At 36.2% G+C, this 20,693-nt stretch overlaps 1 protein-coding gene across 19 annotated transcripts in view; it reads right to left on the bottom strand.

Moving 5' to 3' along the window:
* Window positions 1-20,693, bottom strand: part of ZNF385B (zinc finger protein 385B) — a 455,851-nt gene that overhangs the window by 51,441 nt on the left and 383,717 nt on the right. For all 19 annotated transcript variants that reach the window (XR_014079380.1, XR_014079377.1, XR_014079374.1 and 16 more), the window contains one exon: window positions 19,586-19,696. Coding sequence is in view for 10 of the 19 variants with exons in the window: in XM_081579474.1 (XP_081435600.1) it covers window positions 19,586-19,696 (111 nt within the window). In the remaining 9 variants the exon portion in view is untranslated. The remainder of the gene's footprint in view (window positions 1-19,585; window positions 19,697-20,693) is intronic.

The raw sequence follows: 20,693 nt of genomic DNA, 5'->3' as shown, positions 1-20,693 counted from the left end.
AGTGACAGACTTTATTTTTTGGGGCTCCAAAATCACTGCAGATGGTGACTGCAGCCATGAAATTAAAAGATGCTTGCTCCTTAGAAGAAAAGCTATGACCAACCTAGAAAGCATATTAAAAAGCAGAGACATTACTTTGCCAACAAAGGTCCATCTAGTCAAGGCTATGGTTTTTCCAGTAGTCATGTATGGATGTGAGAGTTGGACTATAAATAAAGCTGAGTGCCGAAGAATTGATGCTTTTGAACTATGGTGTTGGAGAAGACTCTTGAGAGTCCCTTGGAATGCAAGGAGATCCAACCAGTCCATCCGGAAATCAGTCCTGAATATTCATTGGAAGGACTGATGCTAAAGCTGAAACTACAATATTTTGGCTACCTGAAGTGAAGAACTGACTCATTAGAAAAGACCCTGATGCTGGGAAAGATGGAAGGCAGGAGGAGAAGGGGACAACAGAGGACAAGATGGTTGGATGGCATCACTGATTCAATGGACATGAGTTTAGCAGGCTCTGGGAGTTGGTGTTGGACAGGGAGGCCTGGTGTGCTGCCATCCACGGGGTCACAAAGAGTTGGACATGACTGAGTGGCTGAACTGAACTGAATTGAACTTAGTTCAAATTCCTTACTGACTCCTTCCTATGGTGAGAATCCGTGGACTGAAGCAGGTGTTACCAGTTGGTATGATTTTTGGGATCTGACTGCTCGATCCACCTCATTGTGGAATGAACAGATTCCTAACAGACTAATTCTGCAATTATTGGAAAGACAATTCTTATATACAGTGGCTCACTCAGTTGTCTATCAAGATTGCCCTAGGTCAAAACACAAAATCAGTGACTTACGGATCGTTCAGTCAATTTGATCAGTGCAGGTAAGTAAATTGGATAAGTCATACTTCAAAACAATGCTTGTTTGGCCTGAACTATAAAACCTAGGTATCATGTGTTCAAACACTTGACTCAAAAGAATTCCTGCGAAAATACTAACCAAGTCATAGAAATATCATATGCTTTTTAAAAAAGAGAATGGGGTTAGGTATTACTAGATAATTATAATTTCAGAAAAACCTCAACAATGTGGAATAATCTGGGTAAAGGGCATAATGAATGGTAAAAAAAAAAAAAAAAATTGAAAAGTTGAACATTTTGGAAGAAATGCTGTCAGCTACCAGAGATTCTTATGTGATGTGTTAAAATATATAAGAATTATTTTAAATTATATCATTGCTTGCATTTTAATCAGTGCCCTTAAAGTGCTTACATAATCATGAAAGAATTGGTTCTGTTGGTATTATAAATCTCTATGCTTCACCCTTCTTTGTAATACTCATTTGCATTATCTTTGAAGAACAAGTTTGGACCAAACAAAAGTACAATTTAGCCCATACCTGAATCATCACAAATCCCTAATTACTGTTGCCCAAATTAATAAGAATTTACTGCATTTATAAAAATGGAAATTTATGCAAAAAGCAATTATTCAATGTCTAGATCTTCAGAAAACCAGCTTGAAGAGAATGCCTTTCAGATATTCAAATTTTGTATTTTTAAATCTATATCTGCACATTCAGTAATTCTTTTTGGCATTTTACAAATATAGACATCCATCATTTCTCCAACACTTACAGATGTTAGTGAATACCCCTTTCTATGACCATCTGTGTAAATGTATAAATTGGATGTTTAAGAGAGATTATTGGTATTTTTAGCTTAAAAGTGCATATAGGGTATTTTGTTGGCTTACATGATTTAATTTACAAAACTAACGAATAACCTAAGTCCCCTTTAATAGATCTATTCTTTCCCATTCCTCTCAAATAGTGTAAGAAAAATCCAAAAATTCATGACATGAACAAATAAATCATTACAAAAAAGGATTCCGTAAGTGTCTCTCAAATAATATAGAATGTTATTTCTTTCCAGAGAAAAAACCAGGTCACCTCAAGCTCACAGGTCAGAGATAATGAAAGCTACATTTCAGAGAATATGCAGTGGGCACTGTTAAAGATAAAAAAGGAAACTATTTGGAGATTACAAGTATAAATCAGCACAATTTTATCTCCATGCTAAGTTTAACTACAGTCTGCGCTTCCCAGGTGGCGCTAGTGGTAAAGAATCCTCCTGCCAATGCAGGAGACATAAAAGACACTGGTTTGATCCCTGGGTTGAGCATGGCAACCCACTCCATATTCTTGCCTGAAGAATCCCATGGACAGAGGAGCCTGGTAGCTATGGTCCCTAGGGTGCAAAAAGTCAGACATGACTGAAGCAACTTAGCACATACGCATAAATGGTATACTGGAGGGGAGAGAGGAGATGTCCACTTCAGCACAGGAAATAAGGAGTTGCACTGTGTGTAGATAATTTGAAAACAGTAATAAAACTAACGAAAACAGGTCTGCTTTTTATTATCATTACAGGTGGTAATTCTAAACAGTAATAAAATATTCCACCCTGAAAAAAAAGTTGGTCTGTTTTAAACAATTGTGATTATAGCTGAATTATAGTAATATGTATGCAAACTTAAAAGTAACATATAATTTTTACTTGTCTTTTAATTAACTACATGGAGTTAATATACAGAACTTGTAGTTATATTATCAAACTCCCAATTCACAATGGCTCTGCTATATCTACTCATTTTGAAAGTAAATTCCTAATGGTTAAGAATCAAGTTTTCAAGCTCTGTGCCACTCATATTCTAGCATTTCAATAACTGATTTTGAAATAAACAATGATAGCACAGTGATTACTAAAGACAAAGAAAACAGAACTCGAAATTCTTCAATTCTCTCATTTTCCATGACTGATTAGATTTTTATTTGTGTTTAAACTTTAAGGATGAGACTAACTATGCTAACTATGATGTGTATTATTTTTGTTTGGTAAATTAAAATTTTTGCTTATATGTGACGGATTTTACTGACTTTTGTTAATATCTTTGAAATAAAAATTTATGCTTCTTTTTAGGTTCTTCTGTGCTTTAAAACTAAGGAATGAAGAAGAAAATATCAGTGGTACAAGATAGTGGGTACATAAATTGTATTTTATATAATTTTGATTTTATTAAAATTTACTTGTTACTGTAATGTTATGATCATTTCTGTGATAGAATAATATATAGGCTTATGTGTCTCTCACTTAAAAATACATGAATATACTTAAAAAGGATCAATCCTTTACTTTTCTTCCTTTTTTATACTATGATAGTGGTGGTATAGTAATACATTGAAACTTTAATAAAGTCTCTGAGTTTCTTTCCTGGTTTTTCTTACTATTCATGTAATTTCACAATTATTTCTGAAAATGACTTTGTCCTATAGAGGAGATGTTAAAAATGATCTGCTCTTGGTGTCAGAAATATTAGGTATTCCACTGATAAGCGCTGAAATACATTATACCTGAAGGAAATACACATTAATAAAAGCTGAATCATATTCTCAGTCCCCCCAAATCAGAACCTAAACAGAATGAAGAATTCTTGGGAGTTCTTGCTCATGAGATCTATTTTCTGAGTAGTGAATACCACATTTGTTTCCCATGTGCCCTAGAAGACAGAACTAAAGTGAAGGGGAAAAAAGATGAAGGTTCCTTTTCTCTTTCTTTTTTTTAAATAAAGATTTAGGTACGACGAAATACTAAAAATGATTAAATCCTAAACCATGTTGCCAAAGGAAGCTGTGGAACATTTCTCTCAGGAAATGGAAAATTCAATCACTTCAACATCTTTCTAAGTGATTACAGTTTCAGATACACAGACAGACAAAATTGTGCATAATTTTACACAGTTCATGGACCCCCTGCAGCCTATCCATAGACCACATCCTCAAGAAGCCCTATTTGTTTCAGCTCTAGTACTTAATAATTCTCCAATTTTCTCCTTTTCAAATGCTGACCATCTCTCAAGCCTTTCACAGTTTCACTTCCTCCTTGAACCTCACTCGGTACAAATACAGAAATAATATATGTGGAAAGAATCTAATATAGAGCCTGGTGGAAGAAGAGGCATCTGTCAAATGCCAGCTTTCTGCTCATGATTCTTCTAGCCTATGTGCTGTCTGCTTTCCTAAATTTATATTAATATCACCTTACATCAGATAACATCACCCAGTTCAACAAGGTTTCTAAGTATATTTGTTTTGTTTTCCTAGCTAATAAGGTCTATGAAGGTAGGGAACCTGTCTTATATTTTTTGAATTTTCCTTTCTAGGCATGAACTATTTTGACACTCTTCTTCTCTCTCTGGCTAATTGGACAGCTTCTTTACTCTCCTTTAAGAACTAAATTGAGCAGTAACACTATTTTTTCAACAAAAGTTCCTAGTGAAATCTTAGATGTTCGCCAGATCAATACTTCTTCATATGCTATCTTCTCCCCAATGACTAGCCATGCCTCATAAAGCTCCTTATAGCTGGTCAGGCACTCCTGCCTACCCCCCCCCCAAAAAATTATCTTAATGCTGAGCTACCATATCTAAAAGGTTTCCCTTGTGGCTCAGCTGGTAAAGAATCCACCTGCAATGCGCAAGACCTGGGTTTGATCCCTGGTTGGGAAGATCCCCTGGAGAAGGGAAAGGCTACCCACTCCAGTATTCTGGCCTGGACACTTCCATGGGCTGTATATCTATGGGGTCGTAAAGAGTCGGACACGACTAAGCAACTTTCACTTTCACCATATCTAAAATTCTGTAGCCTCCGGGGCAAATGTTGTCACTTCATTTAAAAAGTTGCTTGAGAAGTAAAAGTAGTTAAAAGTTATCCCTTTCGCATAATGCTTTGAACTGTATTAATTCATCCACTTGCTTGAAAGCAATAGAGTAGGCAAGATTACTTCTTGTTGCATCCAGCTTTTCTGCTTCTGTCTTACTTACATAAGTAATGCTTTTTTCCTTGTTGTAAACACTGTGAAAATTATAGCCAATGGCCCACTCAAGCATACAAAAGATAAGCTATGGGAAATCAAACACATACTAAATAAAACCTGAATATAAACTTTAAACCAGGAACTAATCACTCACGAACCTTACACGTATTCAGCCAAGAAATTCTATCTGATTTCCAATTGTATGCTGCATATATTTTTTAGCTTAAGAATCTAAACAACAAAAATTGAGTGAAACATTATCCTATTGTTAAAGATTCCACACCCAATCTTAACTAAAGAAATCTGTACCAAAAAAAGAGAAAAATACACAAGCCTTCAAAGTCTTCCCCAACCCCAAAGTGGGAAGATGACAAAAATCAGCAATAAAATGCTTTGGAAATTTTTCAGAAATCTTTTACTTTTGTCAAAATAGTTATTAACACAGGCAGGGAAAAAAGAAGACCCATAATATTTTTTAAAAGGAGTTATTAATGTTTGATCAGCAAAGCAACATTTAATGAATCCCTTAGAAGAAATGGAGTAGCCCTCAAAGTCAACAAAAGAGTCCAAAATGCAGCACTTGGGTGCAATTTCTAAAATGACAGATTGATTTTTGTTCATTTCCAAGGCAAATTACTCAATATCACAGTAATACAAGTCTATGCCCTAACCACTAATGCCGAAGAAGGTAAAGTTGAACAGTTCTATGAAGACCTACAGGATCTTCTAGAACCAACACCAAAAAAAAGATGTCCTTTTCATCATAGGGGACTGGAATGCAAAAGTAGGAAATCAAGAGATACCAGGAGTAACAGGAAAGTCTGGCCTTGGAGTACAAAATGAAGCAGGGCAAAGGCTAACAGAGTTTTGCCAAGAGAACACACTGGTCATAGCAAACACCCTCTTCCAACAACACAAGAGAAGACTCTACACATGGACATCACCAGATGGTCAATACCAAAATCAGACTGATTATATTCTTTGCAGCCAAAGATGGAGAAGCCCCATATATTAAGCAAAAACAAGACTGGGAGCTGACTGTGGCTTAGATCACGAACTTCTTATTGCAAAATTCAGACTTAAATTGAAGAAAGTAGGGAAAACGACTAGGCCATTCAGGTATGACATAAATCAAATTCCTTAAAATTATACAGTAGAAGTAATAAATAGATTCAAGGGATTAGATCTGATAGAGTGCCTGAAGAACTATAAACAGAGGTCCATAATACTGTACAGGAGGTGGTGATCAAAACCATCCCCAAGAAAAAAAATGCAAAAAGGCAAAATGGTTATCTGAGGAGGGCTAAGAACAGAAGCGAAAGGCAAAGGAGAAAAAGAAAGATATACCCATCTGAATGCATAGTTCCAAAGAATAGCAAAGAGCTAAGAAAGCCTTCCTAAGTGATCAATGCAAAGAAATAGAGGAAAACAATAGAATGGGAAAGACAAGAGATCTCTTCAATAAAATCAGAGATACCAAGGGAACATTTCATGCAAAGACAGGCACAATAAAGGATAGAAATGGTATGGATCTAACAGAAGCAGAAGATATTGAGAAGAGGTGGCAAGAATACACAGAAGAACTATCCAAAAAGATCTTCATGACCCAGATAACCATGATGGTATGATCACTCACCTAGAGACAGACATCCTGGAATGTGAAGGCAAGTGGGCCTTAGGAAGCATCACTATGAACAAAGCTAGTAGAGGTCATAGAATTCCAGCTGAGCTATTTCAAATCCTAAAAGATGATGCTGTGAAAGTGCTGCACTCAATATACCAGAAAATTTGGAAAACTCAGCAATGGCCACAGGACTGGAAAAGGTCAGTTTTCATTCCAATCCCAAAGAAGGGCAACGCTAAAAAATGTGCAAACTACTGCACAATTGCACTCATTTCACATGCTAGCAAAGTAATGCTCAAAATTCTCCAAGCTAGGCTTCAATAGTATGTGAACTGAGAACTTGCAGATGTTCAAGCTGGATTTAGAAAAGGCACGGGAACCAGAGATCAAATTTCCATCATAGAAAAAGAAAGAGAATTCCAGAAAAACTTCTACTTCTGCTTCATTGACTACGTTAAAGCCTTTGACTGTGTGGATCACAATAAACTGTGGAAATTCTTAAAGAGATGAGAATACCAGACTACCTTACCTGCCTCCTGAGAAACCTGTATGCAGGTTTCAAGAAGTAACAGTTAGAACTGGACATGGAACAGTGAACTGGTTCCAAATGGGGAAAGGAGTACGTCAAGGCTATATATTGTCACCCTGCTTACTTAATTTATATGCAAAATACATCATGCAAAATGCCAGGCTGGATGAAGCACAAAGCTGGAATCAAGACTGCCAGGAGAAATATCAATTACCTCAAATATGCAGATGATACCACCCTTATGGCAGAAAGCAAAGAGGTACTAAAGAGCCTCTTGATGAAAGTGAAAGAAGAGAGTGAAAAAGCTGGCTTAAAACTCAACATTCAGAAAACTAGGATCATGACATCTGGTCCCATCACTTCATGGCAAATAGATGGGGAAACAATGGAAACAGTGACAGACTTTACTTTCTTGGGCTCCAAAATCACTGCAGATGGTGACTGTAGTCATGAAATTAAAAGATGCTTGCTCCCTGGAAGAAAAGCTATGACAAACCTAGAAAGTATTCAAAATATAGAGACATACTTTTCTGGCAAAGGTCCATACAGTCAAAGCTCTGGTTTTTCCAGTAATCATGTATGGCTGTGAGAGTTGGACCATGAGAAAGGCTGAGTGCCGAAGAATGGAAGATTTTGAGTTTTGGTGCTGGAGAAGACTCTTGAGAGTCCCTTGGATAGCATGAGATCAAACCAGTCAATCCTAAAGGAAATCAACTCTGATTATTCACTGAAAGGAATAATGCTGAAACTGAAGCTCCAATACTTTGGCCCATCTAATGTGAAGAGCCGACTCATGGGAAAAGATTGAAGGCAGGATAAGGGGATGACAGAGGATGAGATGGTTGGATGGCATCACCAACTCAATGCACATGAGTTTGAGCAAGCTCTGGGAGATGGTGAAGGACAGGGAAGCCTGGCGTGCTGCAGTCCATGGGGTTGCAAAGAGTTGGACACCACTGAGAGACTGAACAACAACACAACCAAAGCTTGAAGGAATTAAGCAACAGAAGCTTAATGGTTTTCTGTTGAAAACTTATTCTTATATGGGACAGTGAGTTTTAGTAGTTTCCTTGTCCAAACTTTCATATTTTGTATTCTTCATACCACATTAAGCAGGTCATCAGAACTTTGAATATATTAAACATATACAAATCTGTAAAGTAACATGTCATACAAGGCACTTATGTGTTCTTAGAGCACCCCAAATGATTGAATTATTTGTTGTATAATTTCCCCATTAGTTAAATATATGTTTTGATGAGTCTTTATAGGTCATAATGCTCACTTTTTAAAAGATTCTCTTTATCCTGATCTTCCTTTTATTTTCAGTGATGAATTTAAATCAGTTCTAAATGATCAAATGTCCATTTATAATAAGGTAATTCTGAGAAAGACTATAACATTTTGGTAATGTTACAGTGCTAATTTAGGGTAATTAAAAAAAATTAATAAGTAACTACTATATGCTTCCAAAAGGCTGACTAATTTTTTTCAAGAGCTTTCTTAAGCAGCAGCTATTGAAGCAAACTTTTAGTTCACTATGTTCCTTCTCCCTGTAACCACACTATATTTCTGTCATGTTAAAGCAAAAAATGTTCATCATTTTGGCAGCTCTGCCTGCAAAGTGAGAATTACCTTCCCAAGCTCCTGAGATTTATGCTTTTAATTACCTACTATCTGCTTCACTACCCTCCACACCTTAGAATCAATATAAATAGTCTTATTTATGGGAAAAATGTAAAACGTTTGACAAAAGCAGGCTATCATTTTCTAGATTTCCATTTGATGCTATTGATTCTTTGCATTGTCAGTACCTTCTTTCTTGACAGAATCACTTGGTTTTTCAAACTTGTAAAATTATTCATTTATCTAATAATTTGTACTGTTTAGCAGCAGATGTAAACTTTACAACTAGCTTTCACTTTCCAACCCAGCAATGAGATTATCATTTCTTTATTTAATGACCAACTGCAGAGTTTAGTTTGAGTGTGACTTTCTCCAAATCCCTTCATCATAAACTCACTTTTTATGAGGACCAACTTCCATGGCTTATTTAATTTCTGAATGGAAGGCCACTATTAGCATAGGTGAAACTTTGCAGGCTAAGTACCAGTATTCTTAAAACTCTGCTGCTCACATTTTATCAGCATCAATTCTTAAAAAAACACAAGTTACACATACATACTTATACATAATTGTGTATACTCAATTTATATGTGACTATATAAATATAGTATAAATTAATAGACTAAAGGACCTGTTGTCCATCTCAAGGGCTTCAAGAGAAATGGAGTAGGTATGCATAGGGAGCAGGCAGTGACTATATACATATGTATGGGAAGGGGAAAGAGTTAAGTTGATCTGTGGACCTAACATATGTAGATATTTGTTGGACACATCTGATGGTAGTGATGTGTGTGTTAGTCGCTCAGTTGTGTCTGACTCGGCGACCTCATGGACTGTAGCCTGCTAGGCTACTCTGTCCATGGAATTCTCTAGGCAAGAATACTGGAGTGGGTAGTCATTCCCTTCTCCAGGGGATCTTTCCAATCCAGGGATTGAACCTGGGTCTCCTGCACTGTAGGTGGATTCTTTACTGTCTGAGCTACCATGGAAGTCCAGTGGTGATGAAGAGGGCCAAATATTAGAAAATGACTGTTCAAGGTTTTCCTTGACATACCAGTTATCAAAGGGCCTGAAAGTTCGGGAAATATAGGAAAAATTGTTTTAAACACTACACTGGTTGGAATTTTAAATACTATGTTCAACATACTTTAGAAAAAAAACTATCTTCTAGGCAGAAACCAACACAATTCTGTAAAGCAATTATCCTTCAATTAAAAAATAAATAAATTTTTAAACATATCTTTTAGGGGCTTTGCAAGTGAAAAATACCTCAGAATTTAAAGCAATGAATCCAGTTATTAAACTTGAAAAAGCTTAATAAAGACATTATGTCCAGAAGAGAAGGAAAGAATAGTGTATTTGTTGTACCTTTGTGCCAGAGAAGAGCTAGAGGAGAGGGAGAAAGGAAGAGAAAAGAGAACACAGGAAGGAGGAACATGATGCAAAGAGAACATGTTTTGATGGGGAAAGATAAACCTGAATGACTGTGGACAGAATTTCTAGAGTTAAAACCAGAGCTAGGCAGCCAAGAGTGAAATCCAAGTTCCCTAGAAGAGTATATTTTTTTCAAACAAAAAGCTTGATCCTTCAGAAAATTTAAGCAGGTGCCCTTGCAGTTGGGTGCTTATTCCGCTTTTGCTTCAAGAAAGGTCTTCCAAGAAGGTGTGTAAGGGGTTCCTATTTCCCTGCTGCTCTGACCTCCCAGGGAAGGAACCACAGCTGCTGTAGGGACTTGCTGCCTCCTGGCAGCTGGTGGAGAGATGCAGTAAGACCTGGGAGCCAAAGGAGATGGAGGGTCAGCCAAGAGCACATGGAAAGGGCATTTATGTGGGACCCGAAATTGTTGCTTTCTCCCTAATCTCATGACTGCTGAGATCCCTGCTGGATGACAGGGAATGCCAGGGCCTCCAGCAGAAAATACACTAAAGCCTCTTGAGTGGCAGATGGTGGATGGGGGCAGTTTGTTTATACAAGACAGAGAATTTGTACTGTATTATATAAACTGCTAAAGAAGTCTGAAGTGGGCATAAGAGTAAAATTACAAAAAGAGATACAGGCAGAAAGGCCCAGGAGAGCGTATTTAAATAACCTTGTCCAAATTAAAACTGCTAAAATGACGAAGATGCAAAATGCAGAGCAAAGAAGCATCGCAGATGTATCAATTACACATGAACTGAGGGTGATTGTTGGATGACTGCACTTCCTGAAATCTCAGAGATATTTATAGTAAAGAATAAGAGAGTCAGGTCACTTACAGAAATGTTCACACAAACAGTTGGTCACCTTGCCATTTTAACTTCTAAGCAAATCCTTAATTTTCTGTCCATTTGTACTGTATCAGTCTAATGTATGGAGAAGGCAATGGCAACCCACTCTAGTACTTTTGCCTGGGAAACCTCATGGATGGAGGAGCCTGGTAGGCTGCAGCCCATTGGGTCGCGAAGAGTCGGACACGACTGAGCGACTTCACTTTCACTTTTCACTTTCATGCACTGGAGAAGGAAATGGCAACCCACTCCAGTATCCTTGCCTGGAGAATCCCAGGGACGGAGGAGCCTGGTGGGCTGCCGTCTATGGGGTCGCACAGAGTTGGACACGATTGATGTGACTTAGCAGCAGCAGCAGCAGTCTAATGTAAATCAATGAAATGGCATGAGGTCATCTATCTATTTATGACTTAAGACATGAGGAAATACAATATAGCAAGGGAAAAGAACAGTGGACTAAATTGAGAGAGAGGAGATACTAGATAACCAAAATCCAAAACAAAGACAAAAACAATACAACAAAAGTAAAAACTTAGAGGAGCTACAAGGTAAAATTTTTGTAAAAATGAATGATAGGTGATTTGATTTATAATTCTATTCAAAAAGTAATGCTGTAAATTAAAAAAGTCAAATGAGTTAACTCCAAATGAGTGGGGTTAGCAGTTAGGGACCCTGCATCTCATGCTTAATCAATTGTGATATTAATGCTGAGTTCCAAAATTTCAGGGTCAGTTCCTGAATTAGAGTATATAAAACGATTAAAAAGATCATTATGCTCTCATTTCGATTTGCCCATGAAGCATAAAGGGCTCAGTCACATGTTTGAGTATTAATGATTAACTCTGCTCTGGATAACAACAATAAAAGAAGATCATCTCTATTTTTAAGCATTCAAGAGTATTAAGTTGCCCTGATTTTATGTAAAAATCTCTTTAAGGGTCAGTTTTCTTCATCCTTATGCTACTATTCTCTAAGAAGTTAAAATTAATATGAAAATTAGAAATTACTTGGGATCTGCCAGTTTTCAGCCTAGCCAAAAAAGAAAGAAACGTTGGCCTCAAAAATATTTTAAAAGCTTTTGTTAAAAGTTCTAGTTTCTTGCTTTTCATATGAAAACTGAAAGTCAAATAATTTTGAGTCTTTTTAAAAAGTGACTATGGAACATATGGAAGACCTATTTCCCTGGCAAGGCTTAACTCTAGAAACATATTTCCCAGCTAATGGGAATGATTCAGATTTAAGCTTATCAATTTATAGCCACACTAGAGTTGCAGTGTACTTGTTGACTGGAGAAGAAGGGGGCATTCAAGCCCAGGACAATTTCATTCAGTGCTCAGCCTAAACCATGTTAGACAGAAAAGAGGTGGTCAAGAAGAAATAGGGATATGGGTGATGTACACATTTGAGCAAATGTCTAGGACTCAGTTGGAAAGACACATTATTCCTGGACTGCAACGCCTGCCCCTTGGCAAAGTTAATGGTGTCAATTTGCAAAGGTTCACTTGGGAAGTGTTTGTGATTAATGCTTGCTCATTTGCATAATGCTGTATTGTGTAAATAAAGCTGTAGCATTTTGCTTTCCAACAGTGGAGTTCTACTGAGATGATAAAAGCTGAACAAAGGGGGTTACTGGACACTTAAACTAGGTCACATTGAATTTTTATGCATGAAGTCTGCCCTGGTACAGTTTATACGGGTAATGGAGAATGGCAGAATGCAGTCTGTTTACTGTGCAAATCTGCCTTCCAGATTTTTCAATAAACATATTTTCTACACTGAAGAGGAAAGCCAATTCAGTCTTAGGCTGATTTAGAAATGTTATTAAAGAAAATAAGGATGAGCATCTTCTTAATTCTTACATTAAAATGTAAATAGGGTAATTATAAAATAATAAACTCTCCCCCAAATAAAGAATGCTCAGTTTCAGAGCTCAGTTATGCAGATTATAGCACCATTACTAAACACTGAGAACATGTACATGTCACACTTGCGAATTTGCCATCCAGACTTTGTGGCTTTCCTGCCCAGAGTCTAAGCATGACTCAGAAATTTAATTTCTTTCTCCATTATCAACAGAGCTTTAGTGATGACAAGGAAGCCAGTGGTCAAGTGCTCACAGGTACATCTGTCCATGTCTCTGTTAGTAAATACAAAGAAAATTACTGACATTGAGTGAAGCTCATGTCAAAGATGAATCTGCTTCCACAGCAATTCTAGGGTGTAGAAAGAAGACTGACATACCTCCCCTCACTCATCCCGTGACACAAATAACAAATAAAATGCATAGTCATTCTTTCTAGGTCTTAACTATTCCACCTGTAAGATGGAAGTGTTTAAATCCCATCCTTCTAAAGAAATACCATTTTTAATCATAGTGCTGGAATGATCCTCTCAAAGACCAGTTCAGTTCAGTTCAGTCGCTCAGTCGTGTCCGACTCTTTGCGACCCCATGAATTGCAGCACGCCAGGCCTCTCTGTCCATCACCAACTCCTGGAGTCTACCCAAACCCATGTCCATCGAGTCGGTGATGCCATCCAACCATCTCATCCTCTGTCGTCCCCCTCTCCTCCCGCCCCCAATCCTACCCAGCATTAGGGTCTTTTCCAATGAGTCAATCCTTCGCATGAGGTGGCCAAAGTATTGGAATTTCAGCTTCAACATCAGACCTTCCAAAGAACACCCAGGATTGATCTCTTTTAGGATGGATTGACTGGATCTCCTTGCAGTCCAAGGGACTCTCAAGAGTCTTCTCCAACACCACAGTTCAAAAGCATCAATTCTGCGGCGCTCAGATTTCTTCACCGTCCAACTCTCACATCCATACATGACCACTGGAAAAACCATAGCCTTGACTAGACGGACTTTTGTTGGCAAAGTAATGTCTCTGCTTTTAAATATGCTATCTAGGTTGGCCATAACCTTCCTTTCAAGGAGTAAGCATCTTTTAATTTCATGGCTGCAATCACCATCAGCAGTGATTTTGGAGCCCCCAAAAATAAAGTCTGACACTGTTTCCACTGTTTCCCCATCTATTTCCCATGAAGTGATGGGACCAGATGCTATGATCTTAGTTTTCTGAACGTTGAGCTTTAAGCCAACTTTTTCACTCTCCTCTTTCACCTTCCTCAAGAGGCTCTTTAGTTCTTCTTCACTTTCTGCCATAAAGGTGGTGTCATCTGCATATCTGAGGTTATTGATATTTCTCCCGGCAATCTTGAGTCCAGCTTGTGTTTCTTCCAGCCCAGCGTTTCTCATGATGTACTTTGCATAGAAGTTAAATAAGCAGGGTGACAATATACAGCCTTGACGTACTCCTTTTCCTATTTGGAACCAGTGTGTTGTTCCATGTCCAGTTCTAACTGTTGCTTCCTGACCTGTATACAGGTTTCTCAAGAGACAGGTCAGATGGTCTGGTATTCCCATCTCTTGAAGAATTTTCCACAGTTTATTGTGATCCACACAGTCAAAGGCTTTGGCATAATCAATAAAGCAGAAATAGATGTTTTTCTGGAACTCTCTTGCTTTTTCGATGATCCAGCGGATATTGGCAATTTGATCTCTGGTTCCTCTGCCTTTTCTAAAACCAGCTTGAACATCTGGAAGTTCACGGTGTAGTCCATTTTAGGTTATGTTATAGAAGAGGAAACTGAAGCCCACAGTGGTGAAATGGTTTATCAAAGTCAAAGTTAGGGGTTAATTCACAATCAAGCACTCTTAATTCCATGTTTTACACTGTGCAGCATTTCTATGTATAGAATAATGAACATATAGAGCTGAAAACTCAGAACATGTTCTGAGAGGATCCAATAAGGTTGATCCTTAAAAGCTTTCATACACCCTGTTTACTAGTAAAAGTTGCTGTTGGATTCTGGAGTCTAGTATGTATGCTGTGCTGTGCTTAGTCATGTCTGACTCTTTGCGACCCCATTGACTGCAGCCCACCAGACTCCTCAGTCCATGGGGATTCTCCAGGCAAGAATACTGGTGTGGGTTGCCATGTCCTCCTCCAGGGAATCTTCCCAACCCAGGGATCGAACCCAGGTCTCCTGCATTGCTGCAATTCTTTACCATCTGAGTCACCAGGGAAGCCCAAGAATACTGGATTGGGTAGCCTATCCCTTATCCAGGAGATCTTCCTAACCCAGAAATCAAACTGGGGTCTCCTGAATCACAGCCGGATTCTTTACCAGCTGAGCTACCAGGGAAGCCCCTAGTATGTATAGTGCTTGGCATAAAATAAAATCAGAGCACAGTAAGTGCTAAGAAAATGAGTAAATTTTTAAGACAACATAAGATAATGGGAGAGTTGTGGATTTACAGGCAAGAGACCCAAATTTATGTACTAGCATGCTATGCTAAATCGCTTCAGTCATGTCCAACTCTTTGTGACCCCATGGACTGTAGTCCGCCAGACTCCTCTGTCTATGTGATTCTCCAGGCAAGAAAACTGGAGTGTATTGCCATTTCCTTCCTCAGGGTATTTTCCTGTCCCAGGAATCAAACCTACATCTCTTTTGAAGATCTGTCATTTATTGGTTATGAAAATCTATGTTAACTCCAAAGATAAGAAAAAAACCTAAGTGTCCACCAATAAGGGACTAGTTAAAGAAACCATGGAACATCTACACATAGACTACTATATCACTATTCTATTGCTGTTGTAGCAAATTACCACAAACTCAGTGGCTTAAACAACACACATTTATTATCTTACAGTTCTTGAGGTTGGAAGTCCAACATGGGTTTCATTGGGCTGAAACCAAGGTGTCAGCAGGACTGCAGTCTCTTTTGGAGGCTCTAAGTCAATTTCCTTGACTTTTTACTTACCACATTCCTTGGCATGTGGTCCCTTTTCTCACCTTCAAACAAACAGTGGCCACTCAATTTGTTCTTATATCATGTCACTCTAACCTTTTCTTTTGCCTCCCTCCTCTACCTTTAAGGGCCTTTGGGCCTGTGGGATAATCCAGGACAGCTATTTTCATGTCAGCTGATTAGTGCTCTTAATTCCATTTACTACCTTAATTCCCCTTTGCCTTACAAGGTAATACAGTAAAAGAGTCCAGAGACTAGGATATGGACATCTTTGCCTATCACACCTATGAAAAAACAGTGAGGGGGCTTGCTAGGTTCTGTTAGGGAAAATTCTCTAGGATATATTGTTATGTAAAAAAATGCAAGGTAAAAGTAAAGCATAAATAGAATACTACCTTGTATGCAGAAAAGGAAGGAGATTGGGTATATGTTCATACTTGGTTATATCTGCATAAACAATCCCAGGAAAGAGAGGCAAGAAATATTAATGTAGTTATGATAGACAGAGAGAGAAAGGCATGGAGAGTAGGAGGATGGGAATAGGATGGAACAATATTCTTCAATGATTCTTTTAAAATTAATTTTCTTTTTGGACCATGTAAATAAATGTTTTCTTTTTTTTTTTTAATTCAAGGGATTCATAATTGCAAAAGTCCTTATTATTCACTTGATAGTTAAAACATTTTACTTTGAGCAGCCTGTCTATCATCAACCTTTTTTATTATTCTCTTGTTAAATTAATACTTCTAATGGGCAGATCTTCATTTGTCAGTGACTGTATTAAACAGTTCTCCAACATGATAATCATGACTTCATGAAAGTCTGCATCTTTTGCAAGATTTTTGCAATTTTACTTTACAATCTCTTTGCTTTGTATTATGACATGCTTCAACATCTGGCATCACTGCAGTGGGAATGCTAGAACTAAATATGGAGCATGTCTTCACCTGGGCATTCATTTTGTCAGTGGCCAGTTAAGTAGTGAGCATTTTCATTTTATATTAGTAAAGTTACAAAGATGTTAATTTCCCTACATAGCTACATAAATTTGGACAATAACTAGACAAAAATGTTAAATATACTTGGATCTATTTTCAGTATTTATTACTCCATCTTTTCTTTAAAAAATTCCTTTAATTATTATACCTTAAATCTAGTAGCAATATTATAGTTTAATATATCTAGTAGATATGTTTCTATAATTAGTCTTCAATTTACAAAAGATTTCATGATTCCTATTACATTGATTTTGTTTTCCTAGTCAGGTTTACTGAGGTATACTTTACATACAGTAAAATTCCTTTTAGGTATTGAGTTCTATGAATTTTGAAAAAAACAAAACAAAACAAAACAGTTGTGTAACTACCACAGCAATGACAATTTAGAGTATTTCCATCACCCAAAAAAGTTCTCTCATGCCCCTTGGTGATGAATTTCTCAACCCCAACTTCAGTCCCTATAAATTATGGGTCTGATGCCTGTCCCCACAGTTTTGTCTTTTGCAAAAGTTATATAAGTGTAACAATATAGTGTATAGTTTTTGTGTGCAACTTATTTTATTTAGCACACTGCCTTTGAAATTGATCCATGCTGTGGGAGGCATTGGTATATCACTTCTTTTATTGCTGAGTCCATTGTAGGGCTATATTTCAGTTTATTTCATCATCAGTTGATAGACATTAGGATCAATTTCAGTTTGGGGCAATTATGAATAAAACTCCCATAAAGACATATAAATATGGCATATGTTTTCATTTCTCTTGGATAAATACCTCGAAGCGCGATTGATGGGCTGTATGAGAAATGCATCTACCACTTTATAAAAATTCTTATAATAGCCATCCAACTGTTTTCTAAAGGATCTGCACTATTTTTTATTTCCAACAATAGTTAATGAGAGTTTCAGTTAGTCCTCATTTTTGCGTTTGGTAATATCAATTTATTTAATTTTTATAATTTTAATAGGTATAGTGGTATCTGATTGTGGTTTGCTTCCTTAACAGCTAATGATGTTGAGAATTGTCTTGCATATTTTTCTGTCATGGTAAAGTGCTTATTTAAATCTTTTGCCCATTTATTATTTATTATGGAATTGTAAGTTATTTAAATATTCTGCATACAAGGCATGTGTCTTACAAATATTGTCTCTCAGTCTGTAGTTATTCTTTTCAATTTCTTAACAGTTTAATAGTGTCATTTGAAGAGGAGACATTTTTAATTTTGATGAAGTCCAATAATGAGCATTTTTATAATTCACATTTTTTATTTCATATTTTTTAGACAAAGAAATCTTTGTCTAACTCAAGGTCACATAAATTTTCTCTTATGTTTTTTTCTAGAAGTTTTATAGTTTTAAGTTTATAGTTATACATATGATCTATTTGAATTAATTTTTGTATTTTGTGGGAAATAGCACTCAAGGTTCTTTTTAAAAAATTTACATGTAGATATCCAACTGCACTATTTGTTGCAAAGACTGACTTTTCTCCATTGAACTATCTTTGCAACTTTGTTGAAGACCAACTGACTGTACAGGTGTGGGTCTATTTTGTTCTACTGATTAATGTGTCTACTGCTCTTTAACCAATAATATAGTCTTGATTACTATAGGTTTTATAGTATTAAAATCAACAAGGATAAGTACTCAAACTTTGCTCTTTCCTAAAAAACATTTTGACTATCATAGGGCTTTTCTATTACATTTAAGAAATGTCTTGGTATTTTCTATGAAAAAAGCCTTCTAGGATTTTTTCAAAGTTGTGTTAGGTGTATGGATCAATTGGGGAAGAAATGACATCTTAACGATACCGAGACTTCAAGTGAATTGGTATTATATATCTCTCAATTTATTTGGGAACATTTTAATTCTTGAATATGGAATTTGAGAAAGATTTTATCAGGTGCCAAAAAAATTCGTTGGATTTTTGGTTGAAATTGCATTAAATATACTTTTATAAGTCTTGATAAGCATATCTCCTCTTTTCCAATGACTATAATTTTCATTATGTTTCCTAAATAGAATTATGAAAATATCATCTACTGGTATATGCAAAGAAAGGTATTTACTATTTTAGTATTTCTGAAACTGATGAATCTTATAACATACTCTTTACAAAATGACTTTGATGGTAAAATATCTTGGGAAATACCACATATAACATACAGTTGCCAGATTCAGATTTGCATTGGTCATTGGCTTTACTTGATAATTGAATATTATAAACATTCTAATATATTATTTATTGTGATATTGTTATTTTATTTCTACATTCTAAAATTGACTTTCAAAAAATATTAATTTGTATCCTTTTCTTCTTATAACTTTTTTTAAACAGGATGGTTATGCTTGCCAGATAAGATAATTTACAAAGCTTTCCCTGTACTTCTATCTTCTGGGAAAATATAAACTGTGCAATAAATTATTCTTTCAGTTATTTCATATGATTTGGCACACACACTTAAATGTGATACTTGCTATCAAGAATAATAACAATGGTTTTCTTCAACGTTCATTGCATTTTTTCATATTTTCATTGCATTTTAAACTTCAAAAAAATATTTTCTGTTATTCAAGTATTTCTGAAAAATAAATATAACTTGCAGAATTAAGTATAAAATGATATAGATGAGACTGATTACATAGAGGAATCCTTGATTTTTGATTAGCCACTCTGTGGTTCAAGTGTCTAATGTTGAATCTGAATCCCTTTAAAATCTAGCACACTGAAATAAATGGGGCACCAAGAGCCCACAATAAATGTGCTTCTAGAGAATATGTAATATGAAGAGATGTACATGTTCAGAACAATCAGACTCCAAGCTGACAGACTACAGAGAGCAATGAAAAGGTGATACTCACATCCGAGTTAAAGCGAAGCTGACAGACATTACAAGAAATAACTTGTTTCTTCTTTGGGGGAATGGACACTCCAAATGTGTGGTTAATGACTGCTTTTTGCACAGGATCCATCTGAGGAGCAAATGACAAAACAGTCAATTTATAACGTCAAAGGACAGACAATAGTGTATACAAGTAAAAGTAGCTGTATTATTCCTTGAGGTTTTTAACTTTTAGTTTCCAAACAAGAATCATAAAGAATCTCATTAAATAGTAATATACTTATTTCCAAGAATTAGAAACAAAAAAAAAAACATTTTCAAATCTAAACACACAGAAAACAATCACAGGAGAATCACAACATTTCAAGATTTCTTATATTTATATAAGAAATCTTGAAAAACCTTAAAAGATTCATAGAACAAGAAAACTTAAGATCCAAATATCAGGGTTAAAATTAACTTGTTAATGTTTTTTCTGTGTGAGGTAATAATACTTAAGATGGTCTGAAATGACCTCAGTGATGACTGTTACAGATATATTTAAATTTCTTAATTTTTTATCTGTGGCAAAGTCATAAATGATAGCCTTATATTACAGTACAGTTAGACAAATGTTGATCTTTATTTTAAAATAATTTATTATTGTTTATGGACTCTAGATATTCATTTTACTGGAAATGTATGCTACTCAAGTGTCCATAACAGAATGGTTAATATGTAACCCTTGTTTAAATATTCAAGTAAAGTTTTGACTTATAGCCTGTGACTTTCCTCTCTTTGGTTTGCATGTACCATACATAGACAGAGAAATATACAAGATAGCATAGAAAAAGCATGGCACAAAGCCATGAAAATACTTGGAAAAAGAAAGAACACTATCTGCAGAGCCTATAAAAAGAGATGCAGCAGTGATTCTCCTGTGTACTGCAGATAATAATCCAGCATTAACGTCAGACAACTGGCAGTTCAGAAAACAATGCGGATGATGAACAAAGCATCAACAGATGTAACGTGAACAAAGAGAGATCTACTGATACTCTCATCTAGGAAATCTCCAGAGGTTAGAGCTTAGGACTGGATTAGTTGATGATATTTGGTAGAAAGGAAAAATGAATGGTATCCCTGAT

The sequence above is a fragment of the Giraffa tippelskirchi genome, chromosome 3, assembly GCF_054371585.1.
Source record: "Giraffa tippelskirchi isolate mGirTip1 chromosome 3, T2T-mGirTip1v1.2.pri, whole genome shotgun sequence".
In the NCBI taxonomy this organism is placed as follows: Eukaryota; Metazoa; Chordata; class Mammalia; order Artiodactyla; family Giraffidae; genus Giraffa; species Giraffa tippelskirchi.
Note: the sequence above shows the minus strand (reverse complement) of the source record. Positions and strands in the feature narration are given on the sequence as shown.